This window comes from Syngnathoides biaculeatus, chromosome 10 (assembly GCF_019802595.1).
Source record: "Syngnathoides biaculeatus isolate LvHL_M chromosome 10, ASM1980259v1, whole genome shotgun sequence".
Taxonomy (NCBI): Eukaryota; Metazoa; Chordata; class Actinopteri; order Syngnathiformes; family Syngnathidae; genus Syngnathoides; species Syngnathoides biaculeatus.
In genome coordinates this window covers 27,692,475-27,719,891 of record NC_084649.1, presented here as the reverse complement: position 1 = coordinate 27,719,891, position 27,417 = coordinate 27,692,475, and the positions used below count along the sequence as shown (strand labels likewise).

At 46.4% G+C, this 27,417-nt stretch overlaps 1 protein-coding gene across 7 annotated transcripts in view; it reads right to left on the bottom strand.

Annotated features, from left to right (window-relative positions):
- chd6 (chromodomain helicase DNA binding protein 6) overlaps nt 1-27,127 on the bottom strand; it is a 63,281-nt gene extending 36,154 nt beyond the window's left edge. For 4 of the 7 annotated variants that reach the window (XR_009796708.1, XR_009796709.1, XR_009796707.1 and 1 more), the window contains exons 1-28: nt 26,631-27,126; nt 24,031-24,083; nt 16,494-16,877; nt 15,794-15,995; nt 14,463-14,586; nt 14,243-14,393; nt 13,434-13,583; nt 12,336-12,401; nt 12,199-12,269; nt 11,999-12,116; nt 11,160-11,246; nt 10,959-11,096; nt 9,787-9,908; nt 9,390-9,633; nt 8,085-8,261; nt 6,897-7,040; nt 6,319-6,417; nt 6,093-6,249; nt 5,071-5,281; nt 4,207-4,402; nt 3,651-3,815; nt 3,159-3,338; nt 2,953-3,063; nt 2,628-2,830; nt 2,012-2,092; nt 1,712-1,836; nt 1,471-1,630; nt 418-507 (exon numbers count right to left, since the gene is read on the bottom strand). Coding sequence is in view for 4 of the 7 variants with exons in the window: in XM_061831510.1 (XP_061687494.1) it covers nt 418-507; nt 1,471-1,630; nt 1,712-1,836; nt 2,012-2,092; nt 2,628-2,830; nt 2,953-3,063; nt 3,159-3,338; nt 3,651-3,815; nt 4,207-4,402; nt 5,071-5,281; nt 6,093-6,249; nt 6,319-6,417; nt 6,897-7,040; nt 8,085-8,261; nt 9,390-9,633; nt 9,787-9,908; nt 10,959-11,096; nt 11,160-11,246; nt 11,999-12,116; nt 12,199-12,269; nt 12,336-12,401; nt 13,434-13,583; nt 14,243-14,393; nt 14,463-14,586; nt 15,794-15,995; nt 16,494-16,877; nt 24,031-24,083; nt 26,631-27,015 (4,394 nt within the window). In the remaining 3 variants the exon portion in view is untranslated. Of the gene's footprint in view, nt 1-417; nt 508-1,470; nt 1,631-1,711; nt 1,837-2,011; nt 2,093-2,627; nt 2,831-2,952; nt 3,064-3,158; nt 3,339-3,650; nt 3,816-4,206; nt 4,403-5,070; nt 5,282-6,092; nt 6,250-6,318; nt 6,418-6,896; nt 7,041-8,084; nt 8,262-9,389; nt 9,634-9,786; nt 9,909-10,958; nt 11,097-11,159; nt 11,247-11,998; nt 12,117-12,198; nt 12,270-12,335; nt 12,402-13,433; nt 13,584-14,242; nt 14,394-14,462; nt 14,587-15,793; nt 15,996-16,493; nt 16,878-24,030; nt 24,084-26,630 lie in introns of all 7 variants that reach the window. The other 3 variants (XM_061831513.1, XM_061831512.1, XM_061831514.1) reach the window with 3 other exon arrangements.
- Between the last annotated feature and the right edge of the window lie 290 nt (nt 27,128-27,417).

The window sequence follows — 27,417 nt, the reverse complement described above, 5'->3', positions numbered from 1 at the left end:
CGTAAATTTTGTGTTTTTTTTTAGGGTGATCTGAAAAGCACCCAAAAGGCAATGAATGAGGAATAACTGGAGGCCAAAAGGTTTGTATTCCCCCCCCCCCCATTTCCTTCCCAAAAATCTAAATGAATCCAACGGAATCTGTGAGGAGGAGGAAGATGAGTGGAAATGCGCGTAGTAAATGGGTGGAAAGAGAAGGTCGCAGACGTAGTAGGAACGTAAGGAGAAAGACTGGGAGCCAGACCTCCATGGCCCGGTTTGTGGAAAGACATTTTCCCACAGGCAAGCAGAAAATGTTTGGCGACATTCTCTTTGAGGGCTTCAGCAAAACATAACGAGGAGTGGCGGCACACTATCCGATATTTGCTTGTTAGAACGTGCGGCAAAGTGTGAAAAGACGCACGCGGAGGTGCCTCGTACCTGGCGGCCGTGCCCTCCAGAGCCTGATTGGCTGCTTCACCCAGAACCTCCACCTTCAGATAATACAACATCCTCACCCTCAGCAGAACCCTGAGCACAAAGGGGCACACACACGCAAATAGGATCATCACGCAGTAAAAATATGCATTTGCCATGTACAATCGTGAGGCCCTGACTCGTGAAATTACTCACCGCAAGTCAACCACCTTCACACGTATCGGTTAGAATACTATAAATGTTCGGGAATACAGGAAAAGTGGAACGAGACCCGGAAACAAACATTCAAGGGCCGTTAACAAAACTGGACATCTCAAACGCAGATGGAAAAGAAAGTGTCAATGAATCAAACCTTGCAACAACAACAAAATTCTACCATTTGGTGCCAAAGTCATATCTTATCTACCTTTGGTGTGAACTTAGAAAAAGCAAACGGACAACAAGGGTAGCAGGCTCCCAAAAAAAAAAAGAATCCGCTAACACGTGAATACCAACTCACAATTACGAGGGTTCAAGGGTTAGGGTCCGTTTCAGACCAAAATGGCTGACTCCTGTCTGTTTTCCAGCATTGCGACTTGAGATTCTTTGTGAGTCCAACATCTACAGAATTTTGTTTGTTTGTTTGGTTTTTTGTTTTTTTTTTTGTTGTTTTCAATGCAGAGAAGAGAGCAAAGACTACTTTACAGCGTCAACAGAAATGGCCAAAGTGCCTGCTGAAAAAGAAAATGCCTGCCTCTCCTCTCCTCCTTTTGGGGCAGGGCTTGACTTGGGTACTTAGGATAGACAACATTTCATGTTGCTTAGTCAACATGAAAAGTGGTTCTGGGGGCTGAATTTTTGAAGGACCTTTGGAAATGGCCAAAATGAGCCAAAACGGTCCGCTTCAGTATCAAATAGCTGACCTACTGTCTCTTTCGGGACATGGCTTCTCGGGACTTTTTCGCAGGCGTGCTCGTCTTGGTCAAACGAATTCCCCCAGCTGGATTTTCCCACAAAAATTGGGGTGAATGAGAGCGTTAACGATGACAGAGTAGCAAAAGGAGCTTTTGTGCTGACTTGTTGCAGTGTTGTTTGAGGTGTTTCTTGTAGCTGTCATCCTGCAGAACCACTTCGGGGTTGCAGTGGGCCAGCCAATCGGCGTTCTTCAACTCAGGAACGCTCAGCGGACTCTTGAGTTTGTTGCCCTTCCGCCCGCGAGGAACCGGAGTTGAAAGACCTAAAGGACCGCACGGGAGGCTGGAGTCAAGGGGGGCGTTTGATGAAAACGGCTACAATTTTAAAAAGTTGACATTCTGACCCAAATGGTTGAGCAGCTCCTGGTCCTGGTCCTGCCCCTCCTTGTTGGGGGAGATCAGGTCCCAGATGAAACTCTTGATCTTGTCATCACCTTTGTAGTGCTTGAGACAGTAGACCAGGAGAGCCCTGAAGAAAAACAACTCAACAATAGCTAATAAGGCCTGCTGCCAGAAAATCATTTCAAATTTTAGTTTTGATCAACCATTCAGCATCCATCCAAACGATTGACCAATTAATGAATTCATGTCCTGCGGTGGCTCATCAAGCCCATTCAAACATTCCTCCTGCATGTGCGGCTGACCTGCAGATGGCCTCCATGTCCCTCTCTGCCAGGTGCCACTTGAAGCGACCGTGGTTGAGGATGTCCTTCCAGCGGCCCCACCTGGAAACATCGTCAAACATCTTCAAAGAGTCACACAGATACATCTTTTACTCCATTTGTGTCACAATCCTCATTTAGTTAACTGCTTCTACTCAGAGATGTACGACACGCACTTATTTCTTTCCAACATGTTGTAATTTATTGAGACGTAGCTATACATCATTCATGATTTCTATTTTATAATTTTTCTATGCTACTTTTTCCCCCATCACTCTGTCGGAGAGGAAGAGAGAAATATCATAATATAATATAATATAATCGATGGGTAGTAATCAAAGAAATGGAACGGCATGATACGCAGCACTGCGGTATTGCGTCTACATTTCCCGACTCATTCAAACCATTCTGACTACCAATTGTTCCACACACTCAAAATATATTGGAAACTATTTATTACATTCCAAAACGTTCACCATGAAAAACACACCGCAACCTTGTTTACGTTTCAAAAGTTCGGGGTCAGCTGCTCAGCAATCACGTGAAATTTCTCCACTAATTTCATTTTCTAGTTTGGGTTCGGGTTAGTTAGTCCTACCCAAAGATGAGCAGGTTCTTCTCCACGCGGAAGCACTCGGCCCGAAGGTAGCGCCGGCTGCGCTCCGCCAGGCGGCGGCCGCGACACGGCTTCTCCTCGGAGTCGCTGTCCAGCTCCGAGAACTCCATCAGCTCGTCGTCCTCGAACGAGTTGTAGTGGCGCGTCTGCTTCCGAACGCGAGGTGTGTCGATCACCAGGGATTCCTGCGCACAGATGCGGGACGTGAGGGAGGGAGGGAGGGAGGGAGGGAGGGAGGGAAGGAAGGAAGGAAGGAAGGAAGGACGGACATTTTGGCTTCTGGCTCCCCCCCCCCCCCCCCCCTTACCTTCTCCGACTTTGAGTCGATCTCCACTTCGGCGATCTTAGCCCACTTCTGCCAGAAGTTGGGGTCATCCAGAGAGATGTCGGTGCGGTTTCCTGACGAAATGAAGCTGGCCTGATTGGAAGGGGATTTTTCATTTTGATTATTTCTAAAATATCAAACATGGCAGCAACTCCAACTGGAAGGTGTAAGCAACTGCAAGCGGCTACCTTAGCGAAAGTGGAGCCCTTTCCCTCAGACTGGATGGTGATGGTCCGCGTACGTCTCTGCAGGATCTGGTCGATGTCCTCCTCGCAGAACTTAGAACCTTCGTCCTCTTCGTCCATCAACGCGCCATAAGCGCCTTTCTTCAGCAAGTCCTCCAACTCAGACTTGGACAGCTGCTGCACCTGCAAGGACACAAAACCGCAATAGACCGCAAAACCCATGAGAGGACATCAGGGACCAATGACTGTCACAGTGCGGAAGAGTACCGGACCGACCAATCGTTTATAATCCAAGCACGTTTATTAGACTGACCGACGACTTCGATGACTGGCTGAGGTGAGGGTATCAGAGCAACCGACGACTGGCCTACGTGTGTATTAGAGTGACCAATCACTGAGTAAGGTGTGCATATTAGAGCAAACTATGACTGGCCTACGTGGGTATTAGAGTGCCCACCGATCGGCTACAGTGCGTGCGTGCGTGCGTGCGTGTACCCCGTTGAGCCCGCCTTTGCGGTTGATGTCCTGCAGCACGGCTTTGTCCAGGCCCAGCTTGAGACTGGCTTTGTCGAACATCTCCCGTTCATACGAGTTTCTGGTGACCAGCCGGTAGACTTTGACCGCTTTGCTCTGCCCGATGCGGTGGCAGCGCGCCTGGGCCTGGTGACGAGTGACACACAGGAACGGGGGACATTTAAAAGAAAAGAAAAAAGAAAATCATGTGATCGACCTTAGTTTTCAATCACGTGACCAGATGTTGAAAAGAAAGTGTTGAAAATGCTTGCAAAGAAATCTATGAATTCTCGCGAACACCTCAAGAGCTAAAAAGAAAAAAAAATACACCTTGTCCCTCACTTTGTCACCTCAAAATAAATAAAGGTTGTTCTTGACCATAAATCATTCGTAGTTACAGATAAAAAACATGTTCCTTTGGTGCAGAAAGAACTGATCAGCCTACAAGGAAAGTGCGTCCAGATTTCTTGGCGCCAATTCAAATTCCTGCTTTTTCACATTTTGAAAATCGACACTTTTTGCCGAGGTCAGCGACTACCTGCAGGTCGTTCTGCGGGTTCCAATCCGAGTCGAAGATGATGCAGGTGTCAGCGGCAGTCAGGTTGATGCCCAGGCCGCCCGCGCGGGTGCACAGCAGGAAGACGAAGCGGTCCGAGTCCGGCTTGCAGAAGCGGTCGATGGCCGCCTGTCGAAGGTTACCGCGGACGCGGCCGTCGATGCGCTCATACGTGTAACTGTGTACACACACAAAACACGCAATGTTGTTTTATTAAATGAACTAGCCCAACCAATGACTTTAACCCGAAGGCAAATTGTTTGAATCCAATATGGAACTTTTTTATAATGCGGCGGAGTTGTTTTGAACTTTTTCAAGTTGAATCTGACAACGTTTGGCCGAACTACGACGCCGACCTTATTAGACAGCCCAATGAACAGAACCTTTTAGTAGGGTATATTAGACTGACCAACAACTTGAACTCCTTAGCAAGTGTATCAGACCTACTCATGACAACAAACAAACATGAAAGTTAAGTGCATTACATCGACAAATGACTCAAAAGAGACTTCAGTTAGAATGACCTGTAAGATGAAGCTGTTAGTAAGCGTATTAGAGCAGCCAGTGACTGTAATCATCGTAGTAAGTGTATTAGAACAACCAATCACAACAAGCTGTTAGTAAGCGTATTAGAGCAGCCAGTGACTGTAACCATTTTAGATAGCGTATTAGAGCAACGCGTGAATCCATCCTGTTTGTAAGAGTCTTAAAGCGACCAATGACTAACCAGTCAGTCAGTGTATTAAAGTGGCCAACGACTGTAAGCATCGAAGTAAGTGTAGTTTGCCGAGCTCTCGCATGAAGTCATTCCCTTTTCTGAGAGTGTGCAATGCCCAGTGGTCTCACCGCCTCTGAATGAGGTAGTCCTCCAGTATGTCAAGGCAGCGGACCATCTGCGAGAAGACCAAAACCTTGTGTCCTCCACTGAGCAGTTTGGGAAGCAGCTTGTCGATGAGGACCAGCTTGCCGGCCGCCTGGATCATGGCCTGCAGGTGCAGGTCGGGCGCGTCCGGGCCGTGACTCTTTCGGAAGCTCTCCAGGATCTTCTCCTCGGCTCCTGCCGCGACCAAATGACAGACGCTAGAAGCTACAAGCCAACAAAGCACCACGTGGAGGACAAGAGTCACTAATAACTACAGTAGAAGGTGGACCAAGCAAATAACTCGATCAAAATATATCAGACCAATAGTTCAATACCTCGAACAAGGCTTTATATCCCGCCAGTGACTTGAACCTGTTGGAAACCTGTTTAGGCGACCGATAACGTGAACATTGGGGCTATTTTCCTTTAGCCCGTCTGTGGCTCTCCGGATTATTTGTTTAGCTAGGAGATAACTGGAGCCTGTTGGTTCTGCGTTAGACCGACCATTAACTGAAAAAAAACAGACACGCGTCCTGACCCAGGACATGTGAGGGAGGTTAGAACCCAGGTTAGAGTCTCCCCGAAGGGCTGGATGAAGTCGCTGGGGAGAGGGAAGTCTGGGCTTCTCTGCCGAAGCCACTGATCCCGCCACACAACCTCGGATCAGACGGACAGACGCTGATTTCCGTTAGCCCCCCTACGGTTTTTCCACATTAAATGTTTGCATGATGCTCACGGACTTTGCTTAGAATGACTGAGTTTGATTGAAGAGCTTCGTGTTGAATGCATCGGTTTTACAGGACAAACCAAACCTGAAACTAGCTCGCTTAGCCTCTGACTTGGAGCGAGTCTTCTTTGCATCTGCGCAAAGTGACAAAGTCATCCGTTCTTAAGTCTCCCGCTTGGTGACGGCAAGAGTGCGAGAACAAGTTAACGGGCCGTGTCGTTCGGTGGGCTGCACACAAGACTTTGGTTCCTGCGAAAAGGTCCGAGTATCAGCTCTCACCCGTGATCAGGTAAGGGTGGTTGCAGCACTTGCGCAACTCCATCATGGTGTTGATGAGGTTGGGCATGTTGTGCTGGTTGGCTCCTTTGGACAGGAAGGAGAAGTTCTTCTCCAAGATGGCCCGGTAGTATTTCTTCTGCATGTTGGTCAGCTCCACCTGCAGGAGGACACACGTGTCTTGCGGCATCTGAGCAGTGAGCGGAGAAAAAAAAAAAAAAAGTCTTACTTCAATGATGGTCTCCTCTTTGGGGGCCAGGTTCTTCTCCACGTCGTCCTTCAGCCTCCTCAGCATCATGGGCTTCAAGATGGCCTGAAGCTTCTTCACCTGGGAGAGAAAAAAAAAAAAAAAAAATTAGACCGAGTAATTAAAAAAAAAAAAAAAAAAAGACAGATTCATCAATTATTGTAATTGCTCTAACCGTACAGTGCAAAAACTCAAAATGATTGTTTGCCTTACTCCTAATAAAAACTAATTAAAAGAAGAGTCATCCCCAAAAATGCTCCCACTTTTAAATCATTTTCACTTGGAAAAAAAAAAAAAAAAAAGACATATTTCAGAAGAAATTCAAAACAATGGTCTAAAAACAAGTTCCATATTAGATGATGACTTTTAAGTCAGATTGGTGGTTTTTCCAAGAAATAATATTTTGGGTACAATTTGAAGTTTTTGCAGTGCACTTTTGACATCTTTTATTTTTGATCCACTTCCACATTTTGAAAAGGAACTCGCTCGCTATCCATTTTAAGGTCATTACTTGAGTACGAGTTGATGTTGACGTGGCTTGTAGGCTTCCAATGTCTTACCTGCTCCTCCGTTTTCAGGTCCCCAAACTCGTCGAGGAAGGCGCTCTCCGAGGGGAACTGCAGCGGCTCCAGGAAGTTGAGCAGGCTGAACAACTCCTCCACCGAGTTCTGGAGTGGCGTTCCCGTCAGCAGGACTTTGTGTTCCTGCACAAGTAAAGCTCAAGGTCTCGAGTCTCGAGTCTCACGTCCCTGTTCCAGGGCACAAACTATCAAACGAGCGGTTAACTGCTTGACAACATCCCCAATCAGGATTTGTCAGGCCAATGACTTCTACGTTAGGTACTGTATTAGACTGACCAACAACTTGAAGCCTTAACAAATCAATACAGTGTTGTGTTTTTTATCACCCCGTCCCCCCCCCCCCCCAAAAAAAAAACAACAAAAAAAACAATGACTGAAGTCTACAACCTGTTTGCAAGTATAATATAGCAAACAATACCTCTTAGCAACTGTATGATAGACTAAGAAAATATACAAACCAAGTAGTAGAACCCATTAGAACTGAATTAGATTGACCAAAAACTTGAACCTAGAAGAACAAAATCTAAAATCTCTACGGGTACCAGACTAACCAATGATATTGAAACCAAGTCAACCAATAACTCAAACATGTTAGTTAGCGTATTAGAGCGACTAGTAACTCTTAGCAACATTATTAGACCGAGCAATTATTCAAACCTGGAACAACCAATCACACCAGAAAACTGTTACAACTCTATTAGATTGAGCAATAACTCAAGACCAACCAATAACTGGAACAATTTATAACTCAAAACCATTTAGAAATACGTTACACTGACTAGACCAGTCAAACTCATTTTTGTTGCGGCCCACATTATATTTATGGTTTACCACAGGGGGCAGTTCATAAATCAAGGGTAATGTTTTTTTGTTTTTTTTAACTATTGATGCTTGGGGTAACTAAAAAAAATCCTTAAACAGCTCAAAAGTATCCTTTGCAGCATGACAATTTGAAATTTTAATAAGAATCATGGAAGTTGACTGTCTTGATTTGCCTAGGTGGACCACAAAGTATGATGTGGCGAGCCGGATCTGGACCCCAGGCATCGAGTTTGATATCCGTGGACTGGTTTATACTTTGACTAACTAAACTAGAAGGACCAATGGCACAAACCCAGACCAGCCAAAAACATATGAGACCAAACGCACGCGTGTCCTCGGACTGACCAGGTTCATGAGCTTGAGTCCCTCCAGCAGCTTGCAGTTGCGGTTCTTGAGGCGGTGCGCCTCGTCGATGACCACGCAGCGCCAATGCATCTTCTTCAGCTCGGGGCAGTCCGCCATCACCATCTCAAAGGTGGTGATCAGCCCGTGGAACTTCAGCACGCTCGGCACCGCGTTGCCCTGCCGGGAGCCGCACGCTTAGCTTTGTGCTAATGTTCGCTTGCGTTGACGTTGCTCTGCTAACCCTTCGAAAGTTGGGACTGAGCACAGATGGCTCGGCGACAACACTCGGACCGGGAGTCACCAACCGCCAGGACCGGAAAGGGGGGGGGGGGGGGGGGGGGGGGGGGCTGATTCGTGATGGGACATTGTTGCGGTTTTCTAGGAATGTTGTAGAAGTGATCAATTGAAGATTTATAGATATACAGTTTTGTGTGTTTATCTTTTCTTGATTGTCGACCCCTGACAATTAGAGGTACAACAATTCATCGACAACTAATTGATTATAAAAGTAAACATTTTTTTTTATCAGTACTTAATAGCAACCTTGCTTCGTGTAAAATTGTCCAGCTCAGATCAGCAGTGAATTTTGACATTTATATTATTATAGATTATATCATAATATATTATATCATTTAACATAGCAGACATCAATAAATAATCAATAAAACATTTGCAAACAAACTTCTTCTGGGGGGAATAAGAGCTTTGCCATTTTCTGACTGATGTTAAGGGACAAAAAAGAAACAATCATTTTATTTTATTTTCAATTTGAAAATGTCCTCTTTTTGAATAAAGAGATGAAAATTTTAATTTTAATTCTATCCGATTCATCAATGGATGCCCCCTCATCCAAAAAAAAAAAAAGACTCCTTGATTATCAAAATAATTAGTTAGTTAGTTGCAACCCTACAGACAATCGTGACAGTGATCCCCGTCACGGATCTTTCATTCTCTGCGTGAAGCGACAAATATTAATATCACATTGATGGAGTTGAGATGTACGAATAGCGCAACATGATTGGCTGCTGCGTGGAGGCAAAACTCCAAAAGTATTCCTAACGCCCTAATGAACAGCATCGCCGTGCTTATAATTTGAAATTCCCGATACGTTTTTGAAAATAAGGACATAGTGTGACTTACCCTGGGCAACGTAAAAAATGTTTAATGTATTTATTGCTTTTGATCAAATTTAAAATTTAGTCCACCACCTGCCAAGGTCGGAGTGCGTTTATGTTGTTGGTGACGCGTGTGGTAACCTTTTGGTGGGTGAGCAGTGTACAGATGAGGAGAGTTGCAAGTGGAGACCTGCGCGTCGCGGTGGAACATCTCGTACTGCAGGATCATCTGGCGGCTGATCTGCGAGCCGTGATACACGATGACGTTCATCCGCGTCCACGTGCGGAACTCCCGCTCCCAGTTGGTGATGGTGGACAGGGGCGCGATGATGAGGAAGGGCCCCCGGATGCCCATGCTGAACATCTCGTACAGGAACGTGATGGACTGGATGGTCTTGCCCAGGCCCATCTCGTCGGCCAGGATGCAGTTCTTCCTGCGGCGGGCGGGCGGGCGGGGGACAACGACGCGCGAGGAAGGAAGGAAGAAAGAAAGAAAGAAAGAAAAACCTCAACAAACATCAGCGGGTTTACGCGTCAATGCAACTACGTGCGTTTGTGTCGACGTGGGTGCGCACGTGCGTGTTCACCTGTTGTACCAGTTGAAGAGCAACCAGTTCATGCCCTCCAGCTGGTATTCCCTCAACTGGTTTCCGTTGCGATAATCCCGGGAGCGCTCCAACTTCTGCCACTTGTCAGGGAGGGGGCGCTCCTGAGCGCAAAGTCAAGACCAAACACACATTTGTACACACTTGCACAAAACTGCTGTACACTGTTCCAGCGCACATTTACCGTCCGTTCACCTGTTCGCCGATTCATTTTGGGGGTGAACAATCTCCCGTTAAATGCTTTTTAGCTGTCTCTCGGCCCTGGCCAAAGTCATAGACAGGTAGTACTTTGTGGCCAACTTCCGGCATCTACAGAACTCTTTAAGGGACGGTAATCACTTGCAGATTTTCGCTACTTGCGACGGGGGTTGTGGTACACATCCCTCGCAATTTACTCCACTTTGCCGTCCAAAGCACAAATCATAATATTGGAATTCCCCACAGACGTGCAACATTTTGGAATGAAAACATGCGCATTTTGCACAGAAAAAGGCTCAAATTTGCAAGGAAATTCAAAAATGCACAATGTTGACATTAAGAAACCATATTTTCCCACAAAAAAAAGCTTCATGTGCGGAAGACCACAAAATATTCGATTTCCCAAAAAACCCTAACAGTATTTGGCACAAAACAAAAACACAAACGTCCACCAGAAAAAGTTCCATGTAGATGTAATTATTCGGCACTCCCTACAGAAATGCAATACTGCGTCTTTAAAGCACAATTTGGTCACAAGACCTTTGGCATTACATTGTGCTCTGAAATGTTAAGATTTTGCTTCAACAAGCTCATATAAATTTATAGACAAAATTTGACAATAAGGCACTGGATATGGTGGGAAAAAAAAAAAAAAAAAAAAAAAAAGGTAGACATTCGTCATGCCCGTCATCACAACTGAATAAAAATTCCCAAACACACACTAAAGTCAAAGATCATTTTTCCCACGGACGATTTTGCTGCCAAAATCTGCAATAATAAAAGTGAAAACATAAGACAAGAACTTTCACTTGCTTTTTCCTCACTTATGATGACATCATAATTGTGCATATTTACGGAACAATTTCATCCTGGGAAAAAGTTTCTGAGATGTGACTTTTTTTGGGGGACTTTTTGACTGTGGATCGAGAGTTTCATGAATGTTCCAGAAGGCTCACCACGTGTCGCAGGTCCGGCGGCAGCTTCTGGATCTCCTCAAACTCTTTGATTTTCTCCGGGTCCAAGTCCTCCTGGAGCTCCCAGGTGGCCTCCTCGTAGGATAAGCTGCACCACTTGACCAGGTAGTGAGTCACCTCCTGAACGCGCAAACAAATGCGCCACTTGCATGATTGCGCGCGTGTCCGGGTTGCGTCACTAACCTCTCCGGTCTCCGTGTCCGTGGTAACGGCCACCTCCAGCACCCTGTCCACCTCCACGTAGTCGGGATTAAATAAATCCTCATCAGGCTGGAAAAGGAACAAAAACAAGGTGAACAGATTGATGAGTTGTATTTGAAGGACCAGAAAGAAAGGTCGGTCAAGCGAAAAGCCTCTTTCTGAGCATTGCTTCTTGAGAATTTTTGGTGGGTCTGCTAGTGATGGTCAAATTTCATTTTGCTCAGCCAAACTAACATCAGGAAAATGGAAGGGGAAATACCAACATTCCTCACCTGGAAATGGACAAAATGAGCAATAAAGATTCCAGATTCAAGGCAAAAACCTGACTTCCCGTGTTTTTTTTTTGGGAGATCATGACTGGTGTACAAATTTCATAGTGTGAGGTAAAAGTGGCTTGAGGGCCAGAAGTTTGTCTCCGACACAACATTCCAAACGTACGCTAACATGGCCAATCGGCCAGACTTCCTCTCTCTTTCGGGACATTGGCTTCTTTAGACTTTTCTGCGGGGATGCACAGTGGACGTCTGGTTAGCGCATCTGCCTTCCTGTTCTGAGGTCGTGGGTTCAAACCCATTTGCGTGTCTCCCCCCCCAAACATGCATGCTAGGTTATTTGAAGACTCAATTGCTCGCAGGTGTGGACGTGAGTGAGAACCGTCGGTTGAGTCAACGTGCTCTGCGATTGGCGCTGGGGACCAATTCAGGGTGTACCTGACCTCTGACTCAAAGATAGCTGGGCCAGGATCCAGCACAACTCGCAACAGACACGTTGAATTTTCCAAAAACAAAAACCGAGCGCAGTGCAGCAAAACTGGCGATGACCTCAGTGAAGAGGTGCTTCATCTGCGCCCGCTTGGTCCTGAAGCGTTTGATCTTCTGGTGGATTCTGGGATCTTTCTCCAGCTCACCCAGTGTGGCCCACTTGCAGTGCAGATAGGAACTGAGGAAGAAGGCAACGTTGGAAGAAATGAGCCAAGAAAATGAAACCATTTTCAAGTTCAGACGGACGGAAGTTGACTCACAAGTTTCGGTACTTGACGTAAAACTCTTCCTTCTCCTCGGCCTGCTCCTCCGATGACGACGACGACGACGTCTACGCCAAATTGAGAAAACTCAGAAGAAGAAGAAGAAGAAAAGAAATCCCATCAAACGTGATTACCTCCTTCTTGAGGGGCCGAACGGAAAGGATCTTCTCAATGATGTTGGCCTCATCTTCGGGAGGCTCCTGTGGAGAACGCCACAATGAGCGCAAGAAAAAAAATAGTCAGGATGTTTTTGTTGCCTGTTGTTTTTTGTGCTTGCGATATTGCAACAAATTTGCAGGGCTTTCACAAAATATTTCTCACGTGTATCAAAATGTTTCGCCTTCACATTGGAAACACATTTTTTAAGGAAAAATTACATTATTTTCATCTCTAATTTTTGGAGGTTTTTCTTGGTCTGTAAAGCACAAATAAAAACAAAATGTTTTTTCAGTTTTTATTCATCTTAATTTTGAAACCTTTAGTTGTTTCCCTGAAAAAAAAAATATTCAAAAGCATTGTTTTTCATTCAAAACAGCACTTCTACGCACAAGGATTTTTTTTTTAATTTTGCATTTAAATTTTTCCTTTTATACAAAGGAAATACATTTTTCAGTTTTTTTTTTCAATGTCCAAATGATTTATTTGTTCTTGAAGTACATAAAACAATTTCTTTATATTTTTTGGGGAGGTCCTAAAAAGTTTGAACTTACAGGAAGTTTTATTGTTTTGTTTTCTTTTGTCCAAAACACACAAAAAATGTTTTCTTCGTGGACAAAAAAAAAAAAAAAAAACGTCTTCATACTGAAACAAAAAAAAAAAAAAAAAATCTATTAAATATAGGGTTAACCCTAACATTAAATAACTAAAAGTAATCTTGATTATTGGAAAAAACGATTTTTTTTAAAATGTTTAAGTTATTTCAAGATTTCAATTTGAATTTTCTTTTAAGAGGTAAACACTAAATTTTATATTTTTTCCATTCTTATTTTTGCTGGAACAAAAAAATGTGCCCATGTACTATATATTTTATCCAAAACAAAAAGTGTTAAAAGTAGATTAATTTAAAAAGATATATACAGTATATAAAAATGTCTATCCAATCAAGCAAATTTTATGTCTCCATAAAAAAAAAAAAATATAATAATAATAAATGTTTTTTTTCTTTCCAAACAAAAATATATTACTGTTGTTTTTCAACTCAAATAAATTGTGGATAATCTTGCCGTACGTACCTCCGCTTGCCAGGCCAGCGCCGTCGCATTGAGAGCGGCGATGCGTCCCGCTCCCAAGACGGCAATGGTCTCGCCGTCGTCGTCCACCACCTTCAGGTCCAAATCTTCGTTGTACTTCCTTCGCTTCACCTGACGGCCCGAGCGGCGCTTCTAAACGACAGGCGGAGAAAAAAAACCTCAAGGAAACTTACAACCTCAATCCCAATGTTACGACCTTGTGTCAAAAATCAATAAAAATAGAATAAAACGACTTGGAAGTCATCTTCATCTTATATTTCATTGAATACACCAGTGATTCCCAAGCAGTGTGCCGTGCCGTGGCTGAGGGTTGGCCGCAGGAAATAATCAAAATTCACTGAGTTGATCACAACATCATTATTTTCAAAAAGCGATGGATCTTCGGGCAGTTGACGACGGTCTGCAGTCCCTTAGCCAATTGGGACACAGAACATGACGCAAGGGTTTCCCCCAGCGAATCAGGATACAGAACACAATGTGCATTCATAAGCTGGAAAACAAAAACAACAACAACAAAAAGCCCGCTACAGACGCTGAAAATAATTACACACACCCCAAATATAAATCAAAGAAATAATCCATGTAATTGCGGGTCCGTGTTGTAGCGAAGGAACAATGTGGAACAAAATGGAAAATTTCAGCAACACGATGCAAAACATGAACTTGGGAAACAATCATCAATTTTGTGGCGACTGCAACCGCTGCAGTTTGGAGTTGAAAAACAATTGAACGCAATCAATTCTTTGGACATTGGACGTGACTGTAGAAGCGGGTGCCCCCTTTCCTCTCACCGCTTGATCCAGTGGGTCCTGGCTGTCCTCCCCGCCCGTGTTGACAGACAGCGAGGCGGTGTCATCGCTTTCCCCCCCCTCGGGAAGTGCCGCCGTCTGCTTTCTCCTCTTGGCCTTCTTCTTCCTCTCCACCGGGGCGGTGCCGGGATCTCTGGGGAGGAGGAAGAACGCCAATTTCGCAAATTTCCTTCCAGCGCTTTCTCGGCTCCGGCGGGCTCACCTGGATTTGCGGCCCCTCTGCTTGGGCACCGCGTGGGCGGTGGGCTTGAGGCCCCCCTGGTTGAAGTTCTTGGGAGGTGGGGCTTGCTGTCTGATTGGAGGGCCTGAGGCAGGAGGAGGTGTGGCTGTAGGAAGGGTTAGCGGTATGGCATCATAACGACACATCACAGTCATCCCTTGCTATATTGCAATATGTGTACATCCATCCATCTTCTTAGACGCTTATCCTCACAAGGGTCACGCGAGTGCTGGAGCCAATCCCAGCTGTCATCGGGGAGGAGGCGGGGTACACCCTGAACTGGTTGCCAGCCAACCACCGGGCACGTAGAGACAAACAGCCGCACTCACAATCACACCTCGGGGCAATTTAACGTGTCCAATTCATGCAAGTTTTTGGGACGCGGGGGCAAAGCGGAGTGCCCGTAGTGAACCCACGCAGGCACGGGGAGAACAGGCAAACTCCACAGAGGGAGGGCCGGGATCGAACCCGCGTCCTCAGAACTGTGAGGCCAGCGCTTTCCAGCTGCACCACCGTGCGAGTGCGTTTTAATGGTCAGATGATTTCAGGGTGGCGGGAAGAAATAAGAGTGCAAAGCTTGGCTTGATTTGCTCAAGGTAAATATAGTTGAAAACATCCCCATAACGAATTTGGCTTCCCATAATGCCTTTCACCGGCACCACTGCCAGGACCGTCAGGTCCGACTGCTGCCATCGGTGCCAGCGCGTGAGGCGTGAATGGAGTTCACGTCGTCAGTTCATTGAAAAGTAAAACAAGGAAGCACATACTATCATCATCATCATCATCATCAAATTATAAATATTCATCATTACTTTCAAGGGTCAACTGTACAGTATTATGTTAATATGACTGGATATCCAACAATGTATTTTTGACAGCGTATTGCTGTTTTTCTTTCAGTATTTTTTTACAGTGAATGTCACAAGGCTGCATATTTTACAGTGTATTACGTGTAAGTGAATAAAAATGTGCTATAAAGCCTGCATATTGGCGCTGTGGCATTTGCTGATTTTCACTGTCGTTGTGCTAAAAACAAAACCAGGTCTAAAATCACCATTTTCACGGCAAAAATAGACAAAGTGTGAAAAATGTACTTCTTTGGAGTTTGTGAATTCTCCATGGTTAATTTTTTTTCTATGGTTATAAACACATCACATGATTTCAGTGTCTTGCAGTTTACAGAATTGCTTATGTAGTCCTTTCATTGAAAAAAACAAAAAAAACTTTTTGTGCAAGTGAGCCTCTTTCAATTTATGACTTCACACGCGCGCGCACACACACACACACACGCGCGCGCACACACACACACACACCTTGATGATGTGGGAGAGGAGGTAAGATTTTGATCTTGGGTTTCCTCCCCCGCTTTCCGGGCACCTTCACGGGCACCTCTGAGGAGAGCGGCACGGCGGCGGTGGCGGCGGCACACGCGTTTTTCCGCCTGGCACCTTGCTTAAGCTCAGTTCGATCGTCCGGGGCGACGTCGGCCTTCCCCCTGGTGCTGCTCTCTTTCCTCTGCTTGGGAATAACAGTTGTTGTTGTTGTTGTTGTTAAAAAAAAAAAAAAAAAAAACAGCAAGATGGCGTCAACTAGAATGAAAACAATTTGTGTTATCTGAATTAAAATAAAGAAAAACATCAGCGCTTATTCTCCTGACAGGGCGCTTGTCGGGTGTTTTGAAAATATTCGCGGGAGTGCAGGAGGCGGGGCACACCCTGAACCGGTCGCCGGGCAATCGCAAGGCACATGAAGACAGACGACAGTAGCACTCAGAATCACACCGAGGGGCAATTTAGAGACTCCAATGAACGTCGCATGTTTTTGGGACGTGGGAGGAAAGCGGAGTGCTCACCCGGAGAAAAGCCACCCAGGCACGGGGAGGACATGCAAACTCCACACAGGCGGGGGGGGATTTCAACCCTGGACCTCAGAATTTTGAGGCCAACGCTAAAACCAAACTAAGACCAATCTACTCAGAAATGTATTCAAATGAATAGAATTTGAAAATCAAACCTTATGGTGAAGCGCCTCCCTGTCCTGCTTGCGCTTCTTGGCTGCGGCTGCCCTGTCGTCATCTTCGGCCCTTTGCCGTTTGTCTTTTTTCTTGCGCTTCTTCCTAACTCTTCCGCCACCGCCACCGCCACCGTCGTCGTCGTCGTCCTCGCTCGGGGAGGAGAGGGGCCGCGGGGCGGCCTCCGCCACGGCGGGGGCCTTGCGGTGGTTGGAAACGCCGCCCACGGGGGCCAGGAGCCGGAGCTGGTCCTTGGAGGCCACCAGGAGGTGACCCCTGGGGAGCACGGGAAGCGAAGTCTGCGCGCCGCTCTTCTGCTCGGACAACGCCAACGACGCCGAGGACTGCGGCGGTGGCGACGTGTGATTCGGAAGGCCGCCCAACATCTGAAAAACAGACACCGCCACAAATTCTTTAGCCGTGGCGCTCACCTTCTTAAAAACCGGTAGTTGTGCGTCTCTTTCGTTGAGCAGCTTGCGCTCGTGTCTCCTGGTCTGATGTTGACGATGTTGTTCTTACAAAGGGAGTTGTGTGTATGCATGCACCTATATCTCGAGTTGATGTTTGAAGTTGTGCACCCGTGACTGTGCATCTGCCTGCTTCATATAATCTGATTAACAAGAGTTAGGCAAATTGGTCTGCGTGGCTACATATGTCCTACGTTGTCTCTTTTACTTTTTAACTACTGTTACAAAGGGAGTTATTGTTCACCTTAACACTTCAAGTTGTGTCACAAAGGGAGTTGCGCATCTTGATAAATGTGCCCGTGTCTCTTTCTTTGTGCTTCGAGATTGTGACACCTGTGTCACTTTCCTTGGTTTTAAGCTCCTTGACCATTCAAGTCCTGATACAAAAGATGTTTTTGCCATTACTTCATTTAGTGTTTCATGTCCTGTAATAAAAAAAAAAAAAAAAAAAAAAGTGCAGATGCATCTATATGAGCCTGTATTTTTGTAATGCTCGTCTTTATGCATTTTTGCCACTTTTTGGTAATTCAAAGATGTTACGAAAACAGCTTGTTTCTCAATATGGGCCCGTGTTTTCTTTGGTGGCACAGTTGCAGTTAGCCTTGCTTTTAGCATTAGCGTTCCCCATCCACACGCTTCTAGTAATTCATGGCTAACAACTAATTCTTTGTGACTTGTTTGCTCCTTAATAGTGGAATTGATGACCAGCATTTCAGCGTAATGTCACGTTAGTCCCGAGAACAGGTGTTCGTCGTGCAATGTGGTGCACAAAAAGCAACGAGCAAAGCCACGCGCTCCATATGTCAAACGTAAACGTAGCGAGCACGGGACAAACACGCGCCAGCCACTTGACAGTTTCCATGGCAACGGCGCAAGGTGGCACAACTTGTTTTTGTTGTCTTTTTGCCTTTTTGCAGAATGCCTTATTCATAAAATGTCCCGAAACGGCATTTCAATCTATCAGCGCGCGTGGATATGCACTCGTGCCCAGACACACAAGGAAGGGAATCTGGGCTGTTGCCATGGAAACTGTCTCTGCGTAGTGATATATCACGGAAAGGCAGACGTAAACATGTGGTCTCCATGACAACAGTCTTTTGTTGCCCGCATCAACGACGACGCTTTGTCTCTTCCTTTCTTGTTTGAGGTCACAAAAGCACAACTAAAATTAAAATTGTCATCAAAATGTTTACCTTGGATTGAATTTTCTGGGAAAACACGTGGGTCATTTTCACATCATGTGATCTATGATGGGAAAGACATAACCTAGTGCATTTCATTTTGAAAATCCATGAATTTTATTGAGGAGTCTTGAAGTTATGGATCGTTGTTTTCATTCAGAAGGTTCGGATTACTTCTCAGTTCTTTTTAAAGTAAGAGTCTCTGGTTGAACAAATCTTGCTGATCAGACCGGAGTTAGACCGATATGATTTTCAGGGCCTCTTGATTGGCAGGACATGTGCCTCACAGTTGTGATGTTTCGGGTTCGAATCCAGCCTCGCCTGTGTGTGTAATTTCAACCTGGCTCTTCTCTGGGTACTCCTGTTTCCTCCCAGGTTCCCAAAACATGCACGGTAGCTGAATTGAAGACTCGCAGTTGCCCATACATGAGAACGTGACAAGGGTTTGTTTTTATGCTGGCGACCAATTGAGGGTGTACCCTGCCTCTCGCCCGAAGATAGCTGGGATAGGCGCCAGCAAGCCCGTGACCAGCGTGAGGAGAATCGCTGTGGAAAAATTCTGTCGGTGGATCGCTGTTGTTTTGACTACAGTGGCCCAAAATTTTGAAGCTGCAATTATTTGAAATAGAACTAAAAGCGTGGCTTATCAGCATAGGCGGGATAAGAAGTGTCTTTAACTTTAATTCATCAACTTGGAAGTAAATATTTGTTTGTAATTTTACAACCCATGTCTTTAATGTATACATTTCATTGAATCTGTGTGATTTATTTGGTTTGGTTTAACATGTTGACATCATCAGTTGGCGGCACAGTGGCGCAACCGGTTAGAGCGTTGGGCTCACAGTTCTGAGGACGGGGGTTCAAATTCCGACCCTCCCCGTGTGGCGTTTGCATGTTCTTTCTCCCCGTGCCTGCGTGGCTTTTTTCCAGGCGCTTGGGTTTCCTCCCACATCCCAAAAACACGCAACATTCATTGGACACTCTAAACTGATTGTGAGTGCGACTGTTGTCTGTCACCGTGTGCCCTGCGGTTGGCTGGCGACCAGTTCAGGGTGTACCCCGCCTCCTGCTCGTTGACAGCTGGGATAGGCTCCGGCACTCCCCCTGACCCTCGTGGGGATAAGCGGCTCGTTCATCCATCCATTTTCTTTGCCCCTTATCCTCACGGGGATCGCGGGGAGTCCCGGAGCCGATCTCAGCTGTCGACGGGCAGTGAACTGGTCGCCAGCCAATCGCATGGGCACACGGAGACAAACAGCCAATCACACCAACGGGCCAATTTAGAGTGTCCAATTCATGTGGGAGAAAACCCACTCAGGCACGGGGAAAACCTGCAAACTCCACATCGGCAGGGCCAGGATCGAACTCGAACAGTGAGGCCAACGCTTTACCGGCGGATCCACCGTGCCGCCCTGGATGGCTAAAATCACTTTGTGGTTTGTTTTCCGTAGTATTTATTCGTGGGTTTTTCCGTTAAACTTGAATTTATTTTTTATTGAATGATACAATTAAATGTACATTTTAAGCATCCTTAGGCCCCTCGAAAGGGACTACCTAAATGTGAAATTATTACATAGTGCAGACGCAGGGTGAAAAGGCAGTAAAAGCACACAACGGACGCACGCACGCACGCACGCACACACACTGCCCAAAAGACACACGATGATATGTGTCACAGATCGCTGCGCCTACGTGGATGACGTCACACCGCGAACACGCGCACCAGCGTGCTGCGGTGCGGCGGCGTCTGCAAGCCCAGGACAGCCCAGCGAGCACAGCTGCAGGTTGCAGTCGCATTGCTGATGAATCAATAACACATGCACGCACACTCAGACAAAGAGTGTGCGCCTCTGGCTGTGCAGTTTCAGCATTGCTGCGGTGGCCTCAACGTGCTTAGCACGCATGCTAAGCTACCCGGCTCTCTTCGCAATACTGGATTGCCATTCGCCGCGTTCACGCTTGCCGTTAGCATTCGAGACATTCCAGTATTAGCACACCAACCGCTAACTACGACCACAACTACACAAAATAACACGTCGGCCATTCAACAAAGGTTTCACCGACGAGAAGGCTACCAAAAAAAAAAAAAAAAGATAGTTCATTCGCTTGAAATCAACTAGATATGAGCTCTTTCCACTTAAGTAACGTAACTTTCAAGAATCACTTCCAAGTCTACATCATTTTTATATTACGTACATTCATTTGACAATAGGCCGCCATTGTTTTTCCATTGCAGTGCATTCTGGAACGTGAGATGAAACGGGCGACGTGCCCAACGCCCGGAGTGCTTTTTAGAGGTAGCCACCCAACGGTTGCGAGCCCTGGCAGCCATTTTAGTTGGAGCCAGAGTGTGATCAGGAAAAACAAACGGGTGTTAAACAACTCGACTTGGTCATTTTTACTGGTTTATTTGTAGCTACTGCTTGACTGAGAAAGAGCATCTGTTGTAAAGAGTTTTGTTTCATTTCTGACGCTTCCACGGTACTTGTTCGCCTTGCCTGACGTTACAATGCGATGTATGCTTATCTCCTTTTTCTGCATTGCGTCCTGATTGGAACTTGCCTCCCAAAGCAGCACACTGTGGCATTTTTAATATTTTTCCCTGACGGAAGCGGCCAGCTTAGCTAAGCAAGAGCAGAAGGTGACAATTTTACAACAGCCATTCTGCACCATCATTCCCAGAATTCTTTGTGCACATTAAACTACAGCGGATCACATTATGGTCTCAACAAAATGTTTTTTTTTTAACTTATAGGAATAATTTATAAATGACCTAGAGTACTTTCTGGCATCTTTTCACGGCAATATTGAGGCTTCTTTGTACTCGCACAGGCTGCGACGTCACTGCAGCTTTCCCACACGCACTCGAGCACAACCCGTGCATCTCCTTCTTTTCCTTTCGGCTTGTCCCTTTAGGGGGTCGCCGCAGCGTGTCATCTTAGATGAACCCACAGTTTTATGCCGGATGCCCTTCCTGATGCAACCCCTCTGCATTTAGCCGGGGAGAGAAGCTTACAGTCTCCCATCCAAGTACTAACCGGGGCCAAACCCGCTTAGCATACTCAGGGTAGCGTAGCCGTAAGCGCAGCACAACCCTTGCATGCAGTTTTGCAATGATACTGCAGTTCTCCTCCATGCCCGGGGTGGCACTCCAGCTGGTTTCTCCTGCATTGTTTTGGTGCCTTTCCTGTATCCGTTTTTACTTGCCTTTCTGTAACAAGGAACAGCAATGTCGAACGGGTAACAATGTCCGCTCGAACAAATGGACCGAGATCACCGGATGATACGTTTAATTATGCAGCAGTGGCGGCGAACCGAGAGGAAAGCCGAGTATGTCACATAGCATGTGACTAAGACGGACCAATCACGAGAGGTTATCTCCGCGCCGTTCTATGCGTGGCAACAATTTGTGGTGTGCGCGTCAAGTGGCGCACGGGCCGCGCGGCCCTCCGCATCAGTCACGTGATGCAATGCGGGCGATGTCAGCCGTGCGGGAGTATAAAGAGGCCTTGAGGGTGTTAGGCTGAGATGTCATCACAACGCAACTTTACGTGATAACACACTCGCACGATCGTGACATGATCAGTCACAAGCACACACACACACACACACAATTGGACGGTTGGGAAAACGGACAGACATACATATGCAAGAGAGTCAAACACAAGCGACGCTTTCACACGTGAGCCAAACACCGAGTCAAACACACACACACAGTCAGACATGCGCACGCACGCGACTTCTCACACACACACACACTCAGGCTCACACACTACAAATGTGTCCACACGCACACACAATTTCACACAGTAAGACATGCACACTTGCATGCCATCACTCACACGCTACGATCGGCTCTTCCATAAAACACCAACCCGAGCAGCTCGATCAGTATCAGCTGATAATTAACATTTTATGATGATCGGCTGAAATGTCTTCATTCGACGATCCCGACAAAAGATATTTACTCCACGTCACCACTATATGGAGTATATTTGAATCCAAAAGCGAGTTTATTTTTAGCCTTGTGTCTTGTCTTTTGAAGTTTTACTGGAAATATCTGACTGCCAATAAAGTTCTTGTTTCAAAAAAAAAAAAAAAAAAACATGATGAACACAGACAACGCGTAACGCCTGGATCAGACAAAAAGACAAATTTGGTCTGTCACAATTGCGCTACGTGTGACTACTGCAATATTTAATGTTTAACTTTGAATTGTATGGGGCGGCCCGGTGCCTCAGCTGGTAAACCGCTGGCCTCACAGTTCTGAGGTCCCGCGTTCGATCCCGGCCCCACCTGTGTGGAGTTTGCGTGTTCTCCCCGTGCCTGTGTGTGGTTTTCTCCAGGTGGGCACGCCGGTTTCCTCCCACATCCCAAAAACTTTCAACATTGATTGGACACTCTAAATTGTCCCTTGGTGTGATTGTGAGTGCGGCTAATTGCCTCGATGTGCCCTGCGATTGGCCGGCGACCAGTTCAGGGTGCACCACGCCTCCTGCCCCCAACCAAATACAGGCGTCTGTGTAGCAATCATTTCATTTCAGGTAGGAATTATTATTCTCAATCTCAAATTATCAAGAAGTATTTATAACGCCAAGTTGACTCATTTGAGAACAATGCATATTTAAAATAAAACAAAACAAAAAAAAAAAAACATCTGTCACAGAGAGGTTTACGGAGGTAAGCATGACGTCTCCGTCCTTTTTTTTTTTTTTTCTTTCCAATTATAGTTAATCAATTTGAGTTTGTGTAAAACCAGGGGACATTTATTTAAATATTGGTATTTATACTGAGTGGCTCCATCACGATGTGGGATTTCAGATCCAGCGACCAAGTATTTGTAGGCGTCCAAACTTTTCTGTGTAAATCTCGACGACTACGTGCGTGCGTATACCCAGTTGTCCAAGAGAAGCGGAACCAATCAACAGTCACATTTCTTGTTGGTGAAAACATCGACTTCGGCATTAAATATGGATCCTCTACGCCAAGTGTCTCTACTTTTTCCACGTACCTTCGTTTATTGTCACCTCCTAAATGTTTAACGTATGGGACAAATGCTAGAAGACATTTTCATTTCGTCTCAACGGAATTAACTTGCAATATTGCTTTGTTTGACCGGCAATATGGTGACGTAAACAAAAGTCGCGTGATTTTATGACGTAGGTGCACGACCTTTATAAAAGGAGCAGGTCAGGTCATTCAAAGCAAAGACGGGGCGAGGTTCACCTCTTCGGGAAAACGGGGGCGGTGGAAAATAGTCAAGCAGTTTGTGGGCAACGTTCCTCAACATACGACTGCAAGGAATTTGGGGATTTGGGATTTGATTTATGTTCAACACAAAAGTCCAAAATTGATTGGCATTCTAAGATCACAGCCGTGTTGTCACGTTGGGTTGACCTGACTGACTGATTGGGATACATGAACTGAGTAGAAAATACTTTTGAAGACACTTAGTATACAGTACAAAACTAGATAGAGGAACCAAACAAGTCATTTAAATAGAAATATTGCTCCATTCTGTGATGGTTTTTTTTTTTTTTTATAAACGGCCCCAAAAATTCTGATAATGTAAAGTTTAACAGACGCATTTTTGGAGGGACTTTTGATTCTTTTCAAGGAGCAAAATGTATTTGATCTCGCGATAAAGCCGCTCAGGGAGCGCATGAAAGCGGGAAGTGGAGGCGCTGCTCATCACCATGATAAAAAAAATGCCACTGCTGCACAGAAAAGAAAAACAAAAATTTTTGAAATTGCAATGAAGGGATAAAGATTGCACATCATGCCTGATTTAGCAGCTGAATAAGCCATCTTCAAAAAAAAAAAAAAAACTGTGCCACTTGAATAGCTGGATTCACACAATGCTTGAAACGACAAACGAGTGGATCACCAACCTGCTGCTGCTTGTCCTTCTTGTGAATTTTCATCTTCCGCGTCGTCACTGCATCTGTCCCGCACACAGACAAACGATTACACACAAACACTCGAATTGCTGACGAATGTCGGCAAGTCAACTTGGACCAGCCGACCTCAACGATCTCCAAAAAAAAAAAAAAAAAAACCCACCCCCGATTTGGGAAAGGAATATTTGGGAATATTTCATTGTCCTGACATCGCGACAGACGAAAGGCTGGCATGCAGCTGTCATTCAGGCTCCGTTTTCTTAGGTCAGACGAGAGTCCATTGAAGAAATTTGAAAAAAAATTTGAAAGCGCGTTGTCCGTTCCGGCCCCCTGGAAGCGCTGACGACAAATTGTGGGCCCTGCAGCGTTAAAGTTTTAAACCTATGTGAAAAACTGGACTGGCACTGGCACAACGGAGGACCCAAAGGAACTTTAACTTTTGTTTCAATCAGAAATGTCACCACAGAGCCACCAGAAAGAACCACTTTCCATTTTCTTCCTTTTTATTTCTTTTTTGTTGCAGGGCCTGCTTCATGCAGTTTATCCCAACTTGTCCAAGAGGTTTGGGGGTTTAACATTTCTTTGTTTTGTTTTTTGAATGACATATACAAACAGGCATCAATTATCCACGGATTTTGGCCAATATACGGACAGCGGAGTCCGTTGTACATCTGGAGAACTGCTCTCCAAAGATGCTGGGCATGAAGAAAACAATTCTTCAAATTGACAAATTCTCAGTTTAACACCGTCAGGATTTTTGGCGCCGATCACAGAGTTTGAAAAAAAAACGAGCCGACCCCCAAATAGCGCAATGAGTCGATTTGAATGAGCTGTCCATTCACGATACATACTTGTATTCTTAATTCCTCAAAAACATATTTAAAATAAACAATACATAGTTGTGCCGGCACAGCTGTAAAGCGCTGACCTCACAGTTTTGAGGACCCGGGGTTCAGTCCTGGCCCCGCCTGTTGCGGAGTTTGCATGGTCTCCCCTTGTCTATGTGGCTTTTTTCGGGCACGCCGGTTTCCTCCCACATCCCGAAAACATGCATTCATTAGAATAATTCTAAGTTGCCCCCCAGGCGTCTGTTTCCGTGTGGCCTGCGAATGGCTGGCAACCGGTTCAGGGTGTACCCTACGCCCTGCTCGTTGACAACTGGGATGGGCTCCAGCACTCCCTGTGAGCCTTGTGAGGATAAGCGGCGGTGAAAATGAATGGATGGATGGGAAAAACAAACGTAAAGCGTCAGTCACCAGGTGCTTGGGGGGGGCGTTTTCGACTGTCCATTGAGGGATTGCTTGGGGTATGTTCACATACTTTTAGTGAGATATGAGTGGATGTCAACATGCTGGTGTTAGGTCAAATCGTGCGGTAAACCTTCAGTGAACATTGGTTGGTGCACGTGAATAAATGTTGACAGGGGCAACTTCGGCAAGCACGGGAAGCGATGCGCCGCTCGCAAAATGCAATCCCATTGGTCGACGTTAAGGTGATATGTCACGCTACATAAAAGACATCCCCCAAAAATTGAACAGGCTGGGCATTTCATTCTGGCATCGCTGGACCGGATCAATGGTCACGGATTATGGCGTTGTCATTCCCGACAAAATAGATTGGGCCCGATATTGGCAATTGGGTCAATATTGGGTCTGAAATGCTAATTGTCTGATCTGGACCCCCACTGAAAATTGCAATTTTGTCACTTTTAAAGAACAATAACGTTCCTACTACTTCGTTACAGGAAAATGATAGTTGCATCACTGCAATCACTTTAAAAGATCTGTCTTGTATGAAATATACGTGTTTTTTTTTTTTAAACACATACCTAGAAGTCGGGTATTTAATTATTGGGGATTGAACACTGAGGCGCATCATTCATTTTGGTAACGAATTCCACCCTGTTGATATGATTTAACTCACGTGACGGCAACTTTTACAATTAGTTTGGGTTTTGTGATTGCTTGTACTTCGGAGGCTGCGCGAATATCCTAAAATCCGAGTTGGCATCTTCGACCTCGCACCTGGCCAGGTGAAAGCCAGTCAACGCCAGTCGACCAGTCCCCTACACGGTCGTTCGTTTCACGCGTTCCAGGGACAAAAAGTGAAGACATTCGCCGGAGAAACGGGCGAGCTAGAAGGCAGGCAGACTGGCTAGCCAACCAGCCAGCCAGCCAGCCAGCCAGCTAGCTTCCACATCGCTCGGGGGGCTCGGAGGGGGATGCTAGCCGACGCGGTGGCTAACGCTCGGCTAGCCCGGCTCCGTGCGCGGGTATGCCGCCAGTCAGCCGCTCGTTTCAGGCCGAATGGGTTCGCGAGGGTCGGCTATCGTTTAGGAGGAAAAGCAGACGCCGAACGAGAGCGACGCGAGCGGGGGAAGAGGAGACTCGCCGGCTCGGGTTTAGCTCCTGCCGCGTTAGCCACCTAGCTCGGCGACTCCGCTAGCTCCGTCGCGCAGGGGGAAACGCATCCCCGACAGCCGCCTCCTTACACGTGTGGAGCTCGGAGGAAAAAGTCCGACCGGGGCGACGCCGCCGCCGACGACGACGACGACGAAGCGCGGACCCTCGGACGGCCGGTACGACGCTCACCTGCTCCGGCGGCCGCAGCGACGCTCCCACTGTCCGGCGAGACGTCGACCTCCCTCGGCCCGTTGAGCGCGAAAAACCGCCGCTGCTTGCTGCTGCTGCTGCTGCTGCTGCTTATTTCCAAGGACACCAAATCGCCATGACAGTTAGGAAAAATGCATAAAAAATGAGCGGGCGGGCGGCCGGGGAGGGAGGGAGAGGGCGATGGGGTGGAGGGGAGGGGAGGACGGAAAGGAAGAGGAGGAGGAGGAGAGGAGGAGGAGGAGGAGGAGGAGGAGGTGTGCATCAGTGGTGGGATCCACATCCACATCCACAAAAAAAAAAAAAAGAGTTCACTCCGGCAGGATGTCGAACGTGGAGGCCGCAGTCGTTGTCGTTGTCGCTGCATCCCCCGATCTGGAAGAGCCAAAATGGCCCCCAAAAAGAAGCGCTGGCCCGGATGGATGCGCGGGAAGTTCGCCAGCTGCCTGCGTGCGTGCACGCGCCTGGGGCGCACGGAGACAAGCGCGTGAGCGGAGCTGTGCGTGCCCGCGCGCGCGCGCGCGCGCTTAGTTTTACCTTTGAGCCCGAGGAAAATCTAATCATTGAAAAATCAATTGGGTTCTTGCATAGACAAGCGACATTCTGATTGTGTGCGTGTGGCTTATATATATATATATATATATATATATATCAATGTTCTTATTTTCTGAGCTGCTTATCCTCGTAAGTGTTGCGGGAGTGCTGGAGCCAATCCCAGCTGTCATCGGGGAGGAGGCGGGGTACACCCTCAACTGGTTGCCAGCCAATC